The sequence below is a fragment of the Rhinoderma darwinii genome, chromosome 10, assembly GCF_050947455.1.
Source record: "Rhinoderma darwinii isolate aRhiDar2 chromosome 10, aRhiDar2.hap1, whole genome shotgun sequence".
Classification (NCBI taxonomy): domain Eukaryota; kingdom Metazoa; phylum Chordata; class Amphibia; order Anura; family Rhinodermatidae; genus Rhinoderma; species Rhinoderma darwinii.
In genome coordinates this window covers 84,308,749-84,330,252 of record NC_134696.1, presented here as the reverse complement: position 1 = coordinate 84,330,252, position 21,504 = coordinate 84,308,749, and the positions used below count along the sequence as shown (strand labels likewise).

The window sequence follows — 21,504 nt, the reverse complement described above, 5'->3', positions numbered from 1 at the left end:
CTCAATAAATTTCACCTTTTTTTCACCTTGATCATTGGAGTGCTGCTGAATTTTCTTTTTGGATATACGTATGGTCTTTGGATCGGGACTATCAGCGGGCACCCTTCATTACTGGAACCTATATACTGAATTAGAGTGCTGCCGTTTTTTCTACTGGTATATATATATATATATATATATATATATATATATATATATATATTTAGATTTATTTAATTGTGAACCCTTGAACAGCGTTGTGATCTAAATAGGTTTAACATTCTTATTAGTTTCTGAATATATCTTTATGTTCGTTGGAGTTTTGTTTTTTTGATTCAGAACTCCAAGTTCTGGCTTCCTGCAACCACCACTAGAGGGAGCTTAGGGTGGTCTCACACGGCCTAACATGTGGGCAGTGTAAACTAGCACGGACTCTTGAGACAGCTCGTTGATCTCGGCTCGTTTGCTTTTTTCACAAGGAGTCAGTATGGGTAGAGTACTCGTTACTCCGATCGCTCGTCCCCATACATTTCTATCATTTCAGCAGCATGTCTCCCCGTTTACATAGGGAGATGTGCTGCAGACAACGATAATATTTTCGGCATTTAAAACTATACAATCAGCCTGTGAACGCTCGTTTGTGCGATAATTGGCCGGTGTAAAAGGTCCTTACTGCAGACTGCTTACACATTGAACTCAACAATACAACAGTATGCAGCAAGCTCCCTCTACTGGTGGCTGCAGGAAGCTAGATTATTATATATTTTATGCCATGCAGGGGATTTGGAGTTTTGATCAGAAAAATTGATAATTGACTGCTCTAAAGATAGAATTAAGAAATTAAAATCAGCTCACAATATTGAATCTAGAAACTAAATGGAATGAAAAGGAGGACATTTACTTTAAAGGTGAAATACCGAATACTCAATTGGTTTGAAATGTGAGGTCAATGCTGTGACGGATTCAAACGCCAATCATATTCTATGTCCAAAATGATGAGAGTTTACAGTTTAAGGAAATTAGTTTATTATAAAAAAAAAAACTTAATCTATGAAGCAATAAAAACGGATTTATAATATATTGCAGAATCTCACTTTATATACATTACAGCAGCAGAAACAAGTTCAATAAAATTATTAATTGGATCAAAACGACACTTTTTGTACAATGTAAATAAAAGGTACAATATAATAGATTAGTGCAACGTAGGCTCTGATCCATATAAAGGGGTTGCCCAGGATTAGAAAAAAGGGTGTTTTTTTTCCAGAAACAGCGACCTTCTTGTCCACAGGCTGTATCTGGTATTGCAGCTCAGTAGCTTGCCCGTGGGGGTAAGCTGCAATACCAAACAAAGCCCATAGATAACAGTGGTTATGTTCCTGGGGGGGGGGGGGGGGGGGGAACGCTTTTTCCCAACCCTGGACAACCCTTTAACGGATAACCTTTCTTCATATGCCACCTAGGGCATGCTGAACAAATACCATCCACAGCTGCCCTGGATTTATTATCTTCAGGAGCTACCCAAGTCACAGATCAAAGGTAGAGACCAATCTGTGCATTGTCTGTGATTTTAAATGTGAAGTATGGAGTCAGGGCAATGGAGACGGCATAAGAATGCAGATCTTGTGTCTTTTGACGCCTCCATAGCTCCATCACAATAGATTAAATGATTTCCCAATATTAGAGCGTCAAGTGACAAAAGACAAAATGGGCCAGCCCAAGAATACTTTCGGTTTCTAACAATGTTTGGGTATTACTATAAGGCCGGATACAGACGACTATAGTATACGTCCGTGTGACAGACGTTAAAACAACGGACGTATGTATCTTAATGGGGCCGTTTATATGGCCGTTGTTTCAATGGACCGTGTGAAGGGTCCGTTGAAAAATAGAACATGTCCTATTTTCTTCCGTTTAAACGGATCCCTCAAGACTCAAGTCTATGGGGATCTGTGAAAACGGGACCCGCACAGGGGCAACTTGAAAAATGTCAGTTTTCCACATCCGAGTTTGCCCTCATTCGTGTGAACCTGGCCTAGACCTGGTAACTTCATGGTACGCCAACATTAAAATACTTTGGAAAATCCTTCCGATCTTGTAAATTATACTTTAAAATTCATTGCATATGAAATAATCCATACTGCACAATCGCATTAAAAGACACTTAAAATTCAGGATAGCACCAAGTCCACATAGCCCAATACATTTCGTAACCTCCTTCATATTACTCAATTTTGGATGTCATCTTTAGGTTTCATCCAGGTGTCCATTCACAGAAGACTCTTCGTGTCTCCTCTGTAATCATCATCATAATCCTGAAAACGAAGTTATACAAGAATAAGTTCAGCAGCAGAAATGTCTGGTGGGGTCTCAGAAAAATAAGTGGAATTGTAAAGAAATAACACGGCTTTATTAAAATACCATGCGGATATTAAAGTAGAGAGACTAAATTCATGTTGTGTCATATGAATCAGGTACTCCTATATTTTTTAATAGGATTATGAGCACTCTGCCTGTTTACTAAAAGTGTTACCCGGACTATTCCTAGAATAGGCCATCAATATTAGGTCAGACTCTGCACCCTGCCGATCAGCCGTTTGAATGGGAGAGCGGTGCGATGCATTACACAGTCGATACCAATGGAACGGCGGGTGCAAGTACGAGCGCCGCAGGGCCATCAAACAGCTGATCAACAGGGGTGCCGAAAGTCAGGGAGTCTTCACATCAGCGTTGGCTTTCCGTTCCGGGGTTCCGTCGAAGGTTTCCGTTGGGTGAACCCCGCAACGGAAAGTCAAACTGAAACCACAGCTTCCGTTTCCGTCACCATTGATATCAATGGTGACTGAAACATTGCTAATGGTTTCCGTTCGTCACCATTCCGGCAGGTTTCCGTTTGCATGACAGAATCAATAGCGCAGTCGACTGCGCTAATGGTGACGGAAATGGAAGCTGTGGTTTGTTGTACTTTCCGTTGCAGGGTTAGAAACGGAGGAGGATGAACGGTTATAGTAACGAGCGCTCGTACCCACACATAGCTCCTTGTGAAAAAAAGCAACCGCGTGCCGATCAACGAGCTGTGTCATTGATTGGCGCTCGTTTACACGCCCCACGTTGGGCCGTGTAATAGGACCATTACCCTCACAGAGGATAAACTGGATTAAATTCTAGCAAATGTTCAGCTGTGAGAAAGTATTAGGACTGAGGGTTTTCAGCCTCTGGATGTAAACCAAGAATGCTTATATATACACTGACAGCAAACAGATAGTGATGCTAAGACCATGAAAGAAAGTTGCAGAACTTTTTATTGTACAATGATTACGTTTTCATACAAATCCCCTTTTAATAAACGCCTACTAAACATAATGAACAAAAACACAAAAAAAAAAATGTACCTACATCTGCACAACGCATGCAGAGTCGCATCAGACAGCCTCGGGGCTTTTCTATAGATGAACTACGATGAAGCGGAGCCGTCACATTTTCATCATACACACAACTAGGAGAGAGACAAGATATCCTTTGTTAACTTAGCATTAATAGAGCAGAATTTAAAGACAAGCAAACATAAAATAAAAAATACTGTACATAGAAACCAGCAGCGTATATATGGACTAAACGCAACTAAGGCCTTATTTACACGAACGTGTTAAACGTCCGTGGGACGGCCGTTGAAACAGTGGCCATCCCATGGACCTATGTAATTCAATGTGGCCGTTCACACAGCCGTTGTTTCCACGGACCGTGTGAAGGATCAGTGCGAAAATAGGACCCGCACGGATGCAACTTGAACATGAAAAATGTCCGTTTTCCACGTCCAGGTTTGCACTCGTTTGTGTAAACCTGGTAACTTCATGGTACGCCAACATTAAAATACTTTGGAAAATCTGTCTGCGTGCGTTGCATTTTTGCATCAGTGTGCTTTGCGTGTGGCATGTGTTTTTCACGCACTCGCAAGCACTTTTTTTTCAATGTATTTGCGGTGTGAAACACGGACTGTAAACGAATGTGCGTCCGTGTTTTTCCCGCACCCATTGACTTCAATAAGCGGCTAGGTGCGTGAAAACGCACCAATATAGGACATGCAGTGAGTTTCACGCGACAGACCCTCACTCTGTGAAAACTCACACGTGTGAATAGCCCCATTGAAATCAATGGGGCCGTGTGCTGTGCGTTGTTTCAATGCACAGCACAAGGACGAGAATCGCGCACGTCTGAATGAGCCCTTAGTGAGAGATAGTGGGAGTGATTTTAGATCACATTTATTAAAATGGGCACCCCTCTTGCGCTATGCATTCAGCAGGTGTAGATTTTGACAAAATTTGTGCCATTTTCAGGCATTCTACGTCCCATTTGCGACCACTTTTTACTTTTCCACTCGCTATCCAAGAAAAGTTGCAGATTGTACCGCAAACGTGTCGCATGTCTAAGGCTGTATTCAGACAAGTATTGTATAACTCATCTGTGTTTCAACAGGGGAAAAAAACAGACGATTTTACATCAGAATTAATTTTTAACTTCCATGTGACATCAGTGATCATCAGGTTTTGACGTCCTTTAAAAATAACCCTCTGCTTTCTTTTCAGCATCTCCTAGCAACCCATCTATTAAAAACGGACCGCACTTGGATGGCATCTGTGTGCTGTCTGATTTTTTTCTAGGACCCATTGACTTGAATGGGTGAGTCTAGTATGAGAATCGGAGCAAAGTAGTACATGCTGCAATTTTCTCTGATTGGACCAACAGTCAGTGCAAAATCTCAGGCATGTGAATGAGCCCATTGACTTTAATGGGTCAGTGTTCAGTCCGTGTTCTGTCTGTTCCACACTCGGACAACGCTCATCTGAATAAGCCCTTAGTCTGGCGTAAACTACATGACAAATGTGGGCCAACGACTCTAAATAGATGGGCATTAAAAAGCTTTACTCACTCTTGGGATTCTTCAATAGGAGACTTTTCCCATTTCTGGCTCCTGACTCGTTCTCGATGTATCGCCTTTTTCATCCTTATCAGCAAAATAATGGAGACCAAAGCAGAGGGGATGAACACCAGAGAAGACAGCAAAATGACCGTGTTGAATTTAAAGCTGAGACCTAAAGAAAAAAAAATTGTCGATAAGATTAAAGATTGTTCCCTAACAATAATTATGTAGTAACAGCAACTGCCACCATTATTAGTTCTCTTTTGATAGGTCAGAGATCTGGAGCTTTCAGTCCTAAAAGACAAAGGCCGGATTCAGACGAGCGTGTGCGTTTCAGCTCCGTGTGCCCTGTTCATAGGATGCGCGGCTGCGTGCTTTTCGAGCAGCCGACATCTTTATGACACTCCATTTGCACGTGGTGCTTTTCTGTTTACATTCATTCTTTTACTGTTGTTGCGCGAATAAAGCGCGTCCCACGGAAGGGCTTCCGTGGGGAGCGCGTGATTTTCACGCACCCATTGACTTCAATGGGTGCGTGAAGCGCGAAAAACGCCTAAATATAGAACATGTCGTGAGTTTTACGTAGCGGACTAACGCTGCACAAAACTCACAGACTGTCTGAACTGGCCCATAGACTTGTATAGGTCCGTGCGAGCCGCGTGAAAACCACGCGGACTGCACAGACGCTAAACACGTTAGACTGAATCCGGCCAAAGAAGCAAAACAGTCGGAAAAGCGCAAAGATCCCGGTAATTCTAGTGATTATGCGGGTCCCGGCTCACAGCCCGCCACGGACGCCGCCTCCTTACATAGTTACACGCAGAGGGTTCCTTTAAACAGATTAATAAAGATACATTTCATTTTATCTGAATACAGAAGCTCGTTATGTGTAGACATTACCGGCAGCTTTTATAACAATTCACCACTCTAAAAACCACAAAACTCTAATTAAGACGACCACAGAACAAATTCATTGTGACAAATAAAAAATCCCATGTTTCTTTGGTCAGTTTATAATCCTTTTAAACTAACCTGCCAAAAAAAAAAAGCAAAAAATATTTGCAATACTGAAAGCAATTTCATACATACTTGATTGTCTATAGCAGAGGTGCGCAACCTGCGACCCACAAAGCCGATCTTTGCGGCCCCAGCACCACTGTATGCCTTGCACTTATAGCACCTTTGCGGCTAGTGATGTTTCGGGGCCACAGTGCGGCTGGCGTTGTTACGAGGGGGCACTGTGCGGCTGGCGCTGTTACGAGGGGGCACTGTGCGGCTGGCGCTGTTATGAGGGGGCAATGTGCGGATGGCGCGGTTACGAGGGGGCACTGTGCGGCTGGCGCGGTTACGAGGGGGCACTGTGCGGCTGCCGCTGTTACGAGGGGGCACTGTGCGGCTGCCGCTGTTACGAGGGGGCACTGTGCGGCTGGCGCTGTTACGAGGGGGCACTGTGCGGCTGGCGCTGTTACGAGGGGGCACTGTGCGGCTGGCGCTGTTACGAGGGGGCACTGTGCGGCTGGCGCTGTTACGAGGGGGCACTGTGCGGCTGGCGCTGTTACGAGGGGGCACTGTGCGGCTGGCGCTGTTACGAGGGGGCACTGTGCGGCTGGCGCTGTTACGAGGGGGCACTGTGCGGCTGGCGCTGTTACGAGGGGGCACTGTGCGGCTGGCGCTGTTACGAGGGGGCACTGTGCGGCTGGCGCTGTTACGAGGGGGCACTGTGCGGCTGGCGCTGTTACGAGGGGGCACTGTGCGGCTGGCGCTGTTACGAGGGGGCACTGTGCGGCTGGCGCTGTTACGAGGGGGCACTGTGCGGCTGGCGCTGTTACGAGGGGGCACTGTGCGGCTGGCGCTGTTACGAGGGGGCACTGTGCGGCTGGCGCTGTTACGAGGGGGCACTGTGCGGCTGGCGCTGTTACGAGGGGGCACTGTGCGGCTGGCGCTGTTACGAGGGGGCACTGTGCGGCTGGCGCTGTTACGAGGGGGCACTGTGCGGCTGGCGCTGTTACGAGGGGGCAATGTGCGGCTGGCGCTGTTACGAGGGGGCAATGTGCGGCTGGCGCTGTTACGAGGGGGCACTGTGCGGCTGGCGCTGTTACGAGGGGGCACTGTGCGGCTGGCGCTGTTACGAGGGGGCAATGTGCGGCTGGCGCTGTTACGAGGGGGCAATGCGCGGCGGCATGGCCAGTGCTCCCTTTTTCAACCCCTCTGTTATTCACTGCCCCCTCAGACCCTGTACTAGGCATAATGCAGAGTGATTCTTTAAAGGGGTATTGCAATCTGAGATATTTATGGCAGATTACCCAATCAGCACTCCAGAGAGAATGAGATGAGGTGGAGATGTGGTCACGCATGCGTGCGGTTCTCTCAAATGCAGTTTATGGGAGTTGCAAAACACCCCCGAAAGTGTAACCCCACCTGCCAGACATTTGTGGAATACATGGTCGATACGCCATAAATGTCCCAGATGGGGATACTTCTATGTTTTGTTCTGCCTTTAGGAGCAGTACAATCTGGCAATGAGGCCCTCAGTCCCTGGCATATAAGAAACCAAAACCCTCTATGTTGATTATGTCTCACGGGGGAATTGGTCATCCAAGACTCAGATTGCAAAACGTGTAAGGGCTCATTCAGACCAGCGTGATTCTCGTCCATGTTCTGTGCGTTGAAACAATTCGCAGCACACGGACCCATTGGTTTCAATGGGGCTTTTCACACATGCGCGAGTTTTCACGTAACGAGTGTCCGTTGCGAGTGAGTGAAAAACAAATGCCACACACAAAGCACACTGATGCAAAAACGCAACGCACATGGACAGATTTACGCAGGTAAATCTGTCATGCTCGTGTGAATGTAGCCTTACTAAATTCCACAAATCTGATAAATATTTTAACACTTTCCCAACAACTCCCATCATCATAAATCAGTAATTTTTTATTAGATATATTGTAATCAGGGTTTGTTCTTGGTCATATTGTAGGAAAAATTGCTACATCTATGACTGAATAAAGTAATGGTTAAGCGAGTGATAATGGGGTGGACAAGGCTGTTGAGTTCAGGAGCCAGTTAGACCACCCAGGAGCCAACTTAAAGAACGTTCTCAGACAGTCATAGAAAAAAAGCCCAAAAACTTAAGCCCCAGTGAGAATTTTTTTTGCGCGTAGACTACATGAATCCTTGGATATGTTTTCAGGGGTCTTTTGTTCTGATCCACCATTCCTTAGTGATACCAACATTGAATTAATTTCCTCTCCAGTCTGTGGGCGGTCTGCACCCATATAAAGTACAGGACACTACTGGCCCCAGCACCCCACATTTCTATAGGCTGGTACAGAGGGTCTGCAATCTCAAAAATAACTAGCAACTATACTTAAGAGGCTCTGTCACCAGATTATAAGTGCCCTGTCTCCTACATAATGTGTTCGGCGCTGTAATGTAGATAACAACAGTGGTTTTTATTTTGAAAAACGATCATTTTTGAGGAAGTTATGAGCTAGTTTAGATTTATGCTAATTAGTTTCTGAATAGACAACTGGGCGTGTTTTTACTTTTTACCAACTGGGCGTTGTACAGAGAAATGTATGAGGCTGACCAATCAGTGACCAATCAGCGTCATACACTTCTCATTGCTCCATTCCATTGTCACAGTGTGATTGTGCAGTGAAGAAGCTGGGCTGGAACAATGAGAAGTGCAGGACACTGATTGGTCACTGATTGGTCAGCCTCATACACTCCTCTGTACAACGCCCAGTTGGTAAAAAGTAAAAACACGCCCAGTTGTCTATTAAGAAACGAATTAGCATAAATCTAAAATGATTGTTTTTCAAAATAAAAACCACTGCTGTTATTTACATTACAGCACCGATCAGATTATGTAGGAGATAGGGCACTTATAATCTGGTGACAGAGCCTCTTTAACATAGGAAAACATATAAGTCAGCTACAATGCAATAAAAACTATGAACAGGAGGACTAATAAATATGTATAGGGGATAACGGCAAGCATTCTTCCACAGATTTCCCATAACCAGGGGTGTAACTAGGAAAGACTGGGCCCCGTAGCAAACTTTTGACTGGGCCCTCCTCCTCTGGGTGCCACACAAAGCTCCCCCTTGTAGATAGTGCCCCCCTGTAGATTGTGCCATACAGCCCCAAGTAGATTCTGACATACAGCCCCCAAGTAGATTCTGACATACAGCCCCCAAGTAGATTCTGACATACAGCCCCCAAGTAGATTCTGACATACAGCCCCCTGTAGATATATTGCAATACAGCCCCCCCTGTAGATAGTGCCATATAGCCCCCATCTCGTAGATTGTGCCATAGAGCCCCCCCCTTGTAGATGGTGCCATACAGCCTGATTTAGAAAGTGCTCACGACATCCCCATTGTAGATAGTGCCATACAGCCCCCCTGTAGATAGTGCCCCCACCCCCTCTTGTAAAGTGCCATACAGCGCCCCCCAAACAAATAAAATTATACGCACCTATACTTCCCGCGACGAACAGAGCTAAAACCATAGCATCCGCAATGCCAACGGGATTCTTGCGTAGGCCTGCGGGAACCAGTGACGTCATCACGCCGGCCTGCGCAGGGATCCTGAATGTGGCCTGTAGTCTAGTAATTGGCAGAGCAGGTGGATACCTCCCTGCTCTGCCATAGTGTTCAATATTACCTGCATCCTAAGGACGCAGAAACTATTAAATGTGGCGTAGCTACCTCTGTAGCAGCCACTGCGGCTGCTAGTGGCGCCACAGGGCAAGGGAGGCCACATGCCAGCGGCCGGAAGGGGCCCCTTCAAACAGCGGGCCCCGTAGCAGCCGCTATGGTTGCTGCAGCAGTAGTTCGGCCACTGGCCATTACCCTATCCCGTACAGCGTTCAGAAGACCACTTCTCTCTTACTTTGCAAGGTTACTGTGAGTTTCATCTGCGGCAATTTCCCATGGACGTCTGGTGGATTTCTGACCACACAAGAGAACGTGCCATTGTCTGTGAGTTTCAGATCCTCCAACAAAATGGAGGCATCTCCACGTCCAACATTCCCTTCCCACTTTACACGGTCCTTGAAAGGTCCACTTAATATGGGGTATGGTTTTGACTGGTAGTGCATGATCTAGGAAAGAAGACGACATTCAATTATTGGCTATGCATGTAAAATGGCATAATGAAAGTATAAACCAGAAGTAATAGAACAATAAAGTAACAACATTACGTATCGTAGAAGCCGTCAAATAGAGATTTAATTGGTCTAGAAGTTGATTTTTGGTTCATCAATAGCAGCTTGTGATGGACAAATGACCCATACCGTACAATCTGCTCACTGTAGCTTGCAATGATCAGATATTAAGAGATTATAAACTGCTATGGGTAACGATCGCAATACAGCAGTCACTGATATCCGATCGACATATGATCCAAAACCAAGATCCGCTCTGAGGAAGAAAATCCAGGAACAGAATAGAACATGTAAAACTGACCAAGAGGTGAGTCCAAACACTGACCGCAGCGGAGGCCTTATTCACACGAGGGTGTTTCTCATCAGTGCGGTCAACAAGGGACAGTACAATGAGCCATGCAATTCAATGGGGCTATTCACATATGTGTGTTTTTTAAAAGGAGTGCGTGTCCGCTGTGAGAAACTTACCGCATGTCCTATTCTGGTCCGTTTTTGCGGACCAGACTTGCACATCATAGACTATGGGTAAATGAAACAACGGACAGCACATGGACGACTTCTTGTGCCGTCTGAAGAGCAAAAAGGAAAACCAGGAAGCGCTCGCAGAGAAACACGGACGAAAAAAACGGATGACACCGCACTGATGCAACACAGAGTAATAGGAGTGTAAAACAGCACGTTTTGTGTTTTTTTTTTACACAATTCGGACCTGCTCGTGTGAATGAGGCCTAAATGAGGGTTAGGGCAGATACAGACGGACGTTGCGTTTTTGCGCGCGCAAACAACGCGGTGTTTTGCGCGCGCAAAAAACATTTGACAGCTGCGTGTGTCATCCGTGTATGATGCGCGGCTGCGTGATTTTCGCGCAGCCGCCATCATAGAGATGAGGCTAGTCGACGCCCGTCACTGTCCAAGGTGCTGAAAGAGCTAACTGATCGGCAGTAACTCTTTCAGCACCCTCGACAGTGAATGCCGAACACAATATCGAAAAACCTGTTGGAAAAAAAAGAAAAAGTTCGTACTTACCGAGAACTTCCCGGCCGTTGCCTTGGTGACGCGTCTCTCGACATCGGGCCTCACCTCCCTGGATGACGCGCCAGTCCATGTGACCGCTGCAGCCTGTGCTTGGCTTCTGATTGGCTGGAGCTGTCACTTGGACTGAATTGTCATCCCGGGAGGTCAGACTGGAGGAAGAAGCCGGGAGTTATCGGTAAGTCAGAACTTCGTTTTTTTTTCTACAGGTTCATGTATATTGGGATCGGAAGTCACTGTCCATGGTGCTGAAACAGTTTAACTCTTTCAGCACCCTGGACAGTGACTATCTCCTGACGTCGCGTACCGATAATTTTTTTGCCGGGTTCGGCCAAAACGAGTTCGGCCGAACCCGGTGAAGTTCGGTTCGCTTGTCCGGCTTCGCTCATCGCAAAGACACTCCGTTTGGATGTTCGGAAACAGAAAAGCACGTGGTGCTTTTCTGTTTACATTCATCCTTTTGACAGCTGGTGCGCTGTTTCAGTCGGTTCGCACGGAAGTGCTTCCGTGCAACCTGCGTGGTTTTCACGCACCCATTGACTTCAATGGGTGCGTGATGCGCGAAATACGCAGAGTTATTGAACCTGTCGCGCTTTTTGAGCAGCAAACGCTGCGCAAAAAGCACGGACTGTCTGTACTGCCCCATAGACTTGTATTGGTCCATGCGTGCCGCGTGAAAACCACGCGGCCCGCACGGACCAAATACACGCTCGTGTGAATCCCCCCTTATGGTGAGTATCCAAAACCTGGTGTAAAATACAAAGAAAAAAAAGGAAGATGTCTGAAATCTATTATTGCCAGAAGATGGTGTTTCCTGGTCAGTGAAAAAATCTGCGGCGCTCGTTTGGAGCGTTTTCCATTAGCTGCAACGGCTTAAAAAAAACGAACTCAAAAAACGACCAAAAACAAAGTGTCAATCAACGCCAGCAATTCAAAATCTGCCTCGAAATTCAGATTTTTTCTGCCTGTCAAAAAACGGTGTAAACTCGGCCTTAAAAGGGTTGTCTCATGAAAACGATCAGATATTAAGTTGTGTCTGCCCACTCATTTTCTGTAGCAGAGAGGCACTTTGTTCTGGTTTATCGAGGGCCCCTTCCTTCTATGACATCCATATGCCCTAAAAAAAAAAAAAAGGCTAATGGATAGTGGTTGTCTTCATGACACAGCCCCTGTTCACATGTGCAGGTAGTGGGTTCGTACCGTGCGGTGCCGTCAAAAATCCCCCCGCAGATTTTTCATGCAGTTTTTTGGCATTGCGTTTTCTACAGCTGCAACATGTTAATAGAAATATATATACGGTTTTGCTGTGTACTTTTTGACCGCACAGAACACGTGAATACACCCCAAGGCATGTAACAATTATTGGCCCGATTTAACGGGATTCCGATAACGTTTAGTAAAAATAAAGTACAAAGTAATCAAGAATAAAATGATTGAACTATTGAAATGTCCATTGCCCGACTTCTCCTAAACAAGCACAATCGAATTTACATTTGAAAATGGTGTAAGGCCTTATTCACATGACCGGGTTAATCGGCCGGACGACGGCTGTTTGTTTTATAACAAATGTCACACGGCTACATTAAAATCAATGCATGGCTATGGGGCTATTCACACGGCCACTTTTTTTTACGGACCGTGTGAACTGCCCGGAAAAAAATAGGACATGTCAGGCTACATGCACACGTTACGTAACTTGATGCTGAAAATCTGCATCAAAACCGCATGTAAACACAGGTAATTCCGCACGTAAAATCCGAACTTAATACTCTTGATTTTTTCCACTTTTTTAGGTGCAGTTTTTACATTTTACGGTTTTTATGCTGCGGGTTTTGGTGCGTGTTTTATAAACTTGTCAGATACAAATTTAAAACCGAAACGCAAGATAAATGACATGCTGCGGATTCTCAAAGCCGCACCGCCAGTCATTTTACGTACAGAAAAATCCTGCAACGTGTAGCGGAGATTAATTGTAAACTCATGGTACTGTATTAAAGGGAACCTGTCACCAGCATTTTAGCTATAAAGCCAGCAATACCTGGTGAAAGTGGGTGAAAAATCAGTCCTCTAAGCTATAAATATGTTCTGAGTAAGCTCTGTAACTTTAGTATTCCGTTTTTCAGTGGTCCCACGCCGTATGCAAATGAGCAGAAAAGAGTCAAATCTTCATCTGAAAAGAGTCAGGTTTTAATTCCTCCATCGTCTCAGAGTGGACTCCACCTCCTTCTTTTTGATGGACAACTCCTTAGCCAGTCAGGGCCGGACAGGTGGTGGCAGTGGGCGTGGTTAAGAAGCTGCATCCCAGAGGGAAAAATAATTACCATAAAAGGCGGGAAGAGTTTAAACGACGATATTTACTGACAGAGGAGGACTTCAGGAAAGAAGAGAACAGGAACAAACTCTGGACAGCTGCGGCCATTGAGGGGTCAGGCGAGTTTTAGGGTATGTGCACAAACACTAATTACGTCCGTAATTGACGGACGTATTTCGGCCGCAAGTCCCGGACCGAACACAGTGCAGGGAGCCGGGCTCCTAGCATCATAGTTATATACGATGCTAGGAGTCCCTGCCTCGCTGCAGGACAACTGTCCCATACTGTAATCATGTTTTCATTACGGACAGTTGTCCTGCAGCGAGGCAGGGACTCCTAGCATCGTACATAACTATGATGCTAGGAGCCCGGCTCCCTGCACTGTGTTCGGTCCGGGACTTGCGGCCGACATACGTCCGTCAATTACGGACGTAATTAGTGTGTGTGCACATACCCTAACAGGTAAGATGTTGATGACAGGATCCCTTTAAATTGTAGATTTGCCGCAAGAAAATCCATGCAGCAAATCAGCACATAATACACATCGTGTGCGGACATTCATTTGCCATAGTTTTCCCCAGAATCTACTGACAGTGGGAAGACGGTCCGCTGTATCTTTTCATCTTAACCAGTTTCCTATGGTCTTTCACCTCATAAAGTAATTGGGGGGATAGGGTAAAGTTTGACAATGGGAGCAGTTAATATTAGATGGTCAAAGTGAACAAAAAAAAAAAAAAAGTTACCAGTTTTTAGTGCTCACAAACACCGCTCTATTAGATGAAACATTTACATAGGACTGCTATCTATTTATGTGTACACCACGTGTGATAGGAGAACAATGCCTCTAGTACACCGTGCACATACAACACATGGAAACGCAACAAAAGCTGCTAAAGTGATTACTTATACAATGACAAGATGTTTACATGGTTTTACTTTAGTTACCTAAAGAGGTAAAAAAAAAAAAAGGGATAAAAGAATGGACAAGAGCAGCGCTGTTTCTAATAATAAAAAATGGAGATCTGATTAATAAAACTCTTTTTATTACACTGGCAATAGATCTCAAAAGTTGGCCAGACGTATTGTTTTTAGTTCTTTTTCTTAACAATTTCCCAACATCTGACACACTCTTGTACGCTAATAAAAGTTTTAAAAAAATGGGGGGGGGGGGGGGATATTTAAGTAAAAAGACAAAAAGAAACTCCTTCTTTACTTTACAAAATCACTTCTTGTTAGAAAAAATTAAGACAATGAAAAAACTAAAATAATAGGTATCGTCGCATCCGTAAGGAGCCGTACTATAAAACATTATGGCATTATGTATTCTAAATGGCGAACACCATTTAAAAAAATAATAATAAAAAGTGATCAAAGCGTATGTACCACAAAATGGTACCAATAAAAACTACAAGTCGTACTTAAAAAAAAAAAAAAAAAAAAACAACAAAAAAACTAGCTGGCACACAGCTGTGTTGACAGAAAAATAAAAATCTGCAAAAAACAATGGCTCATATGGCTACAGTTATGGCTCTCGGAAGGATGGGATGGATGAAAAAAAAAAAAAAAGGATAAAAAAGAGGGGAAGGAGTTAAATCAGAATGCCCCTAGGAAAGTTTTATACACAAAAAAATATATGTCCCCAAATACGAATTTCTCTCATGAGCCATAAATGATAACGACCGATGAAGCAGATTTCCATTGGACGGATCGTCTTCAGTACCGTGGACATAGGGATTATTGTTAATAGTAAAAAACTTGTTGGGGGTAAAAAAGATCAGTCATTACATTTACGGCCAGCATTGGCCATTGTTACTACTCCGTTACATTCATTTGCTATGTACTCACAGTGATAGTGGGACCTCCTGCGAGAGGACGGTAGCTCCAGTCCACCATTACTAGTTCAGAAATAGGGTCACGTGAAGAGAAGCCACACCATAATCTAGCGGACTCGCCCACCACACCATACACCTCTGAGTCCATTCGGATGTCGATACCGCCCACACTGATGAATCCTAAAGAAAACCACAGAAGTCCTTGTAAGATGATGAAGGCCATTGTATACTGTACATCATACAAAAATGGAAACCTGACCCACCCATCATAAGTCACTGGCATCAAAACGGAACAGAGCAAATCCATCATTGCTAGTAAAACCGTAAGCCAGTGTGCGCCGAGAGTCAGTGGCGTAGCTATAAGGGTCGCAGAGGACGCAATTGCGACAAGGCCCCCGAAGTCCGCGGGACCCCTGCACCACGCCTATTAAAAGTTACTATAGTAACTGGGGCCTATGTAATAAAATACATGGGCCCGTTACTATAGTAACTCACGGTATACTTACCCTCCTCGTTCCGGAGCGCAGTGGAGGTCCTGACCGCTCTTCGCGTCATGATGTCACAATGCTGGACGGGTCAGGACCTCTGATGCGGCCAGAGCTGAAGAGGAGGGGGAAGTATAACATTACTGTCTGCTGGGGGCCTGGGACCCTGTGTTTAAGCATAACTTGGTGTAGGCTTAGATACAAGGCCTCAGCAAACAGTAATCTTATACTGTATTACATTACTCTCTGCTGGGGCCCCGTATCTAAGCCTACCATGTGGTAGGCTTAGATACAGGGCCCTTCAAACAGAATCACACATGGTGTGATCCTGTCTGCTAGGCCCTGTATCTAAACCTACCACATGGCAGGCTTAGATACTAGATTCCAGCAGACAGTAATCCTAAACTGTATAAGATTACGGTCTGCTGGGTCCTGTATCTAAGCCTATCTTGCAGTAGGCTTAGATACAGGGCCCATCAGACAGGATCACACATGGGCCATGCCTGTACCCATTCTATTTTTATTTATCTGGTGCTGTGATACCCCTTTGTTTAGCCATAGCGCTCCATTAGTCCGGAGGAGGGCAAAAGAGTTTGATATACGGGCCATTGGCCACCACGTGGTTTTGGACGCTGCTACGTGGGATTGTACCCTTAAATCGGTTTATGAGGATTTTGAATTTTTCTGAAACTGAACTCATAATGGCAAAAAAACAAAACGCAGGATATATTCAGACGAGCGATCATTATGTTTTCTTGCTGCAAATACCATTTTGCCACGCTTTGACCGCAATATCATTAAAAAAACGCAGCGTTTTTATGTTATTTTGCGGAAGTCACGATAAAAAATCACGACACGTCTGAATACACACTTAGCTTACGTATTCGGCTCTGTCACGACTCCTCCAGCACCGACATGCCGTCAATAGTGACAACATGAACACTTTGAGCCAAAAATTATAATCTTGTGAGACCCCATTATATGACCTTGAGCGCACACTTTCCACGGAGGACACAGGAACAATCACTCGTGTATCTCATACATCTGTGGGTTGAGCAATGTGCAAAATCTCCATCAACAAACAAGCGTCAGAAGAAACAGTCATCATTTATTATTACACATTGTGCCCAACAAAATAGCAAAGGAGTGAACACCAACAACTCGTCTAATTACCTGCACTCTTTAAGAGTTTCCTTCATCCTTTCGAGTTGTATTCCGGTTCCAAAAAATAATTGTGATTTTCGCGTATTACAAAAAGTTATACAATTTCCTAATATACTTTCTGCATCAATTCCTACGTATTCACATTGTTTACTCCCAGTGGGAGTCCTGTGATGGTCGCACAGGGGCATGGCTTGTTACAGTTAAGCTTGTCACACATTTTAGATAGCGGTCAGCTGATTGCTTGATCGGCCGAGTGGCCGACAACTATTTCTCCCAACTCCCGCATTCACGTATGTACGCTCGTCTCAGCCGGTGTTCTCAGGGAAACAGTCAGACTCGTCTGTCGGCCGCTTATGTAATAGTGAACAAGAGGTGACGATCCACATGCCAGACCCTTCCCTCCCTTGACATCTGCAGTTGGGGGGGGAAAGAGTTGGGACGCCACCATATAGATTAGATTTTCCCAACCTTGAGGCTCGATGCACCCCTGGGAAAAAAAAAAATCCTCAGATAACCCCTACCAAATTTTTTTACAAAAAAGCAAAAAACCGGCTAAAAACCAAAGCACTACACTCTTCAGCCCCATGCACACGACCGTAAAAAAAACTCCGGAATTACGGACCGCAATACGGTCATGCCCGGTTCTATTAGCCGCGGACACCTTTCCGTGTCGCTATGGAAGGGTGTCCGTGCCATAGAACCGTGCCAGGAAATATGGAGCATTTCCTACTTTTCGTTTTTTGCGGGCCGTGCTCCAATACTTTGTATGGAAGCATGGCACGAAAATGCGGCCCGCAGCCTGCGGGTGTCGGCGGCCGGCCGTGCCCACAATCGCGGGCCGTGATTACAGGCACGGCCGTGTGCATGAGGACTAAGGGCATGTTCGCACAGCGTTTTTTGTAAGGCAGAAAAAAAAAAAATCTGCCTCAAGAGTTCTTCAGGAATTTTGAATTAACATAATTATTTGTCGCTTTTTTTTTCCGCTGTTTTTTGCCCACATTTTTTTTTAAGTCGTTGGCGCTAATGCAAAAACAGCAGGCAAAAAAGCACTCCAAACGAGCGCCGCAGGTATTCTCTGCCTCCTATTAATTTCAAAGGGAGGTCAGAGGCGAAAAACACTCAAAAGACCATCAGTCCCCCCCGAGTAAAACGACCATCAGCCCCCCCCGTAAAGTGACCATCAGCCCCCCCCCCCAGTAAAGTGACCATCAGCCCCCCCCCCAGTAAAGTGACCATCAGCCCCCCCCCTAGTAAAGTGACCATGAGCCCCCCCCCCCCCCCCAGTAAAGTGGCCATCAGCGCCCCCCAGTAAAGTGACCATCACAGACAAAAAGTGTGCTTACTCCTGGGGAAGGAATAAATGAGGTGGTATAAGGAGAGAACTACAACTCCCAGCACTTCCAGGCGGTTATTAAGGGATATCAGAGGACATTACAGGGAGGAGTATAAGAGGAGAGAACTACAACTCCCAGCATTCCCCTGGCTCCAGCTCTCACACAATTGCTAAAAAACTATATAAGAAATACTTACCCTGCCCAGCGTGAATTGCTCCTCTCCCTCCGTCAGGCTCTTCTAGTGGGAAGTCGTGGGCGGTACTTGTAGCTGACAGGCGCGCGTCACGTCTGCTACCAGCATAGTTAGAGTAAGCGTCGGGGGTGGAGCTTATAGCAGAAAAAAAATTATATTTTTTTTTTGCAGTGGATGAGCGGAGTATTGCAGCACCCCAGTTGGGAACCACTGCATTAGATGGTTGGCCGGTCCCACCGAAATCAGCGGGTTCAGCCGACATACATCTTATGAGTAAGGCCAGCTTTAGACTCCATTCGCATGTTACGGTTGAGGTACGGTTAGAACCGCCTCGAAAAACCACATCCGATTTAGTGTGTTTTTCGATGTGTTTGCGGTAAAAAGAAAAAAACAAAACTAACAACCTCATCGCGTTCACACAGTTTTTTGCAGGCAGAAAAATCTGCCTCAAAATTCTGTCTGGAACTTTGAGTCAGATTTTGACCTGCCTGTATGCCATTTTTCCGCGTCTTTCGCTGCATTTTTCAGTCACGGCCATTGAGCACCACGGGCAAAAAACGCAGCGAAAAAAAGCTCTCTCTGCCTCCCATTGATGTCAATGGAAGGTCAGAAACGGAAACGCCTGAAGAAATCGCATGTCGCTTTTTCTCGCGAGTGGTTTTTTCTGCTTACGGGAAAAAAACCGCCTCTGCCTCCTTTCAATGGGATACGATTTCCGCCGTTTATTGACGCGGTTTCTGCAGCAAAGATCGCGGCAAAAAAAAACTGTGTGAACAGGGCTTTGCAGTACAGTTATCAAACCTGCGTTATGTGAGGAACGAAAAGCATTAGCAGTGCAATTATTGCGGCATGAGAGTAACTCGCTAACATACATTTCTAATTTGCTGAAACTAATACCCCTGGAACCACAGGCAGATAAAAGATTCGGCGAAGGCTTCCCGTACATGGCCGATCACCACTCTGTGCAGGAACTGCATCGAATCCCGACCCATGTGGTTTTTCTGTAATTGCGGTCGCATTTTTAAATACAACAGGAACCGCGTCTACTGGAAACCACAACTGCAGGAAAAAGAGCTGATCCGTCAGCGGTCGCACCAGAAATAATTTACTGTCATTTGAAGGATAAATGTGGCGTCTACGTCACTAAGGCGTCATGAACACGACCGCAGTTTTGCAGCCGTATACTATCCGCAATTGCTAACCTATGGGCCAATGCGCACGACCGTGGTTTACACCGTCTGTGCTTTGCCTTGAGTCCGGACTGCAAAAGAAAAAAATAGGACGTCATGATATGGTCCGTAATTGCGGTCTGGGCTCATTGAAATGAATCTTGTGTGCGCACAGTCCGTGATCGCAGACAGCCCGCGGATGACACTTGTTCATGCCGTAATTACGGATCGTGCACACAGCTACGGCCGGAGTTCGCACGGCGGGTCCCACCAGAAAATCCGCTGTGTAATTATTCCGGTCGTCAGCAGAAAGATTCCTCCCATTGACTTCCGAAGACGGAGCAGGACGCCGCTTCTTCCTGCTAGCTGAAAAAAAAAAATCAGCTAGCGGGAAAAAGAAGCACCCGAATCCTGATGAAATTAATACTTAAAAATCCCGCTGTGTGAACAGGGCCTTAGGCATCCGCCACAGCTTACGCTTAACGTACAGGTCTGAGCTTTTCCAGGCGTATACATCAAACTTAGGGAAATTAATGAGACGTGAAACGAGACTTATAGCCAAATCCATCCATTTCTGTTGTGGTTGAGTGAATGGGGCAGATCTGATGTAACCTTTGACAGGGACTCCAAACGAATGTGAACACTAGAAGTTTGGACATCGCTACTGTAAAACGTACGCTGTAATACACACATGACCGCCGCGTGAAAGCGAACGGAAAAAACTAAAACCGTACATATGATGTGAAATATATGTTCCTTTCCTGGGGAGCGCTCCAATCAGAAAAAAAATCCTACAAAATAATCCCAGGAACTTCACATCAGAAAACGTCAACAATAATAAATAAAGAAGTAAACACTAGTGGACTAGGACCAGTGCCGTGTATACCGCGAGTATATAATGATGTATGTGACGTATATACTATGATAAGGAGAGGGCGACCACTCACCCATCAGCAGCAGCAGCAGGAGGACCCCTCTCCATGCCCCCGGCCTCCCCCGCCGCTCCATGTCTTCTCCTTCCTCAGATCTAGTCCAGCAGGTGAAACTAGTGAGTAACCGGAAGTGATGAGGCGGCCAATCCGGGCGGCGGGCGCGGGTGTACAGGTGATTCACACCCGGCCGCCCTCTGCTGTCACACACGTCCTGCCCTCCGCACTGCCCGGACGGTGTCAAAAGTGGTTTTCCCTCTTCTGAGAAGTGATAGATAGACGTGCGACATGTTCCTCAGAGATCACGTTATCAGATATACGATGCTGGTTGTCCTGCGTCTTCTGTGCGACATTTTTTTGTTTGCACATTTGACTTGAATGTCCATAATTGTATGTTGTGTTTGTGGAATGTCATTTTCTCATCATGTCCTGTCATCCAGGTGATAAATTGTGCGCGATTATCCTACCAGTGCGATATTCGGATCGCATGTTTGTTTTTGTTTTTTTTTACCTCATAGTCTCTATAAATACTGCATGTAATATCAGAGGGCAATTTTAATATTTTTACCCCCAAAAAGAAGACTCCTCCTCTAACACGGAACATATCATGTGAAATCACACACAGTCATAATATAATGATTGCCAAGGAGCCCACAGCCTAAACCCTCATGCACACGACCGTTGTGCCACTCGGGCCGTTTTTGACGGCATCCGAGTGGCACCCGATAGTCTTCACGGACCCATTCACTTTAGTGGGTGTCTCCGATACGAGGAAAGGTAGAACATGTCCTATCTTTCCTCGGGTCACTGACGGGACTCGGACGGCACACACGGTCGCGTGCATGAGGCGTAAGGCTCAGTTCACACGTGTAAATACTGCGTATTTTCCGCAACTGAATTTGTTGTGGAGAATCTGCAGCAAACCCAGTATCAGCAAAGTGGTGAGATAAAATAAATCTGATCCACACACTGCGGAAAATTG

The 21,504-nt window shown here is 45.5% G+C and overlaps 1 protein-coding gene across 1 annotated transcript; it reads right to left on the bottom strand.

Moving 5' to 3' along the window:
- Nucleotides 1–988: 988 nt before the first annotated feature.
- MPZL3 (myelin protein zero like 3) lies at nt 989–20,845 on the bottom strand. The gene is made up of 6 exons (XM_075838933.1): nt 20,541–20,845; nt 15,262–15,428; nt 9,800–10,010; nt 4,907–5,069; nt 3,376–3,475; nt 989–2,294 (listed from the first exon to the last, which is right to left on the bottom strand). The coding sequence occupies exons 1-6, from the start codon at nt 20,599–20,601 to the stop codon at nt 2,250–2,252; spliced, it is 747 nt and encodes a 248-aa protein (XP_075695048.1). The 5' UTR covers nt 20,602–20,845; the 3' UTR covers nt 989–2,249.
- Nucleotides 20,846–21,504: the final 659 nt, after the last annotated feature.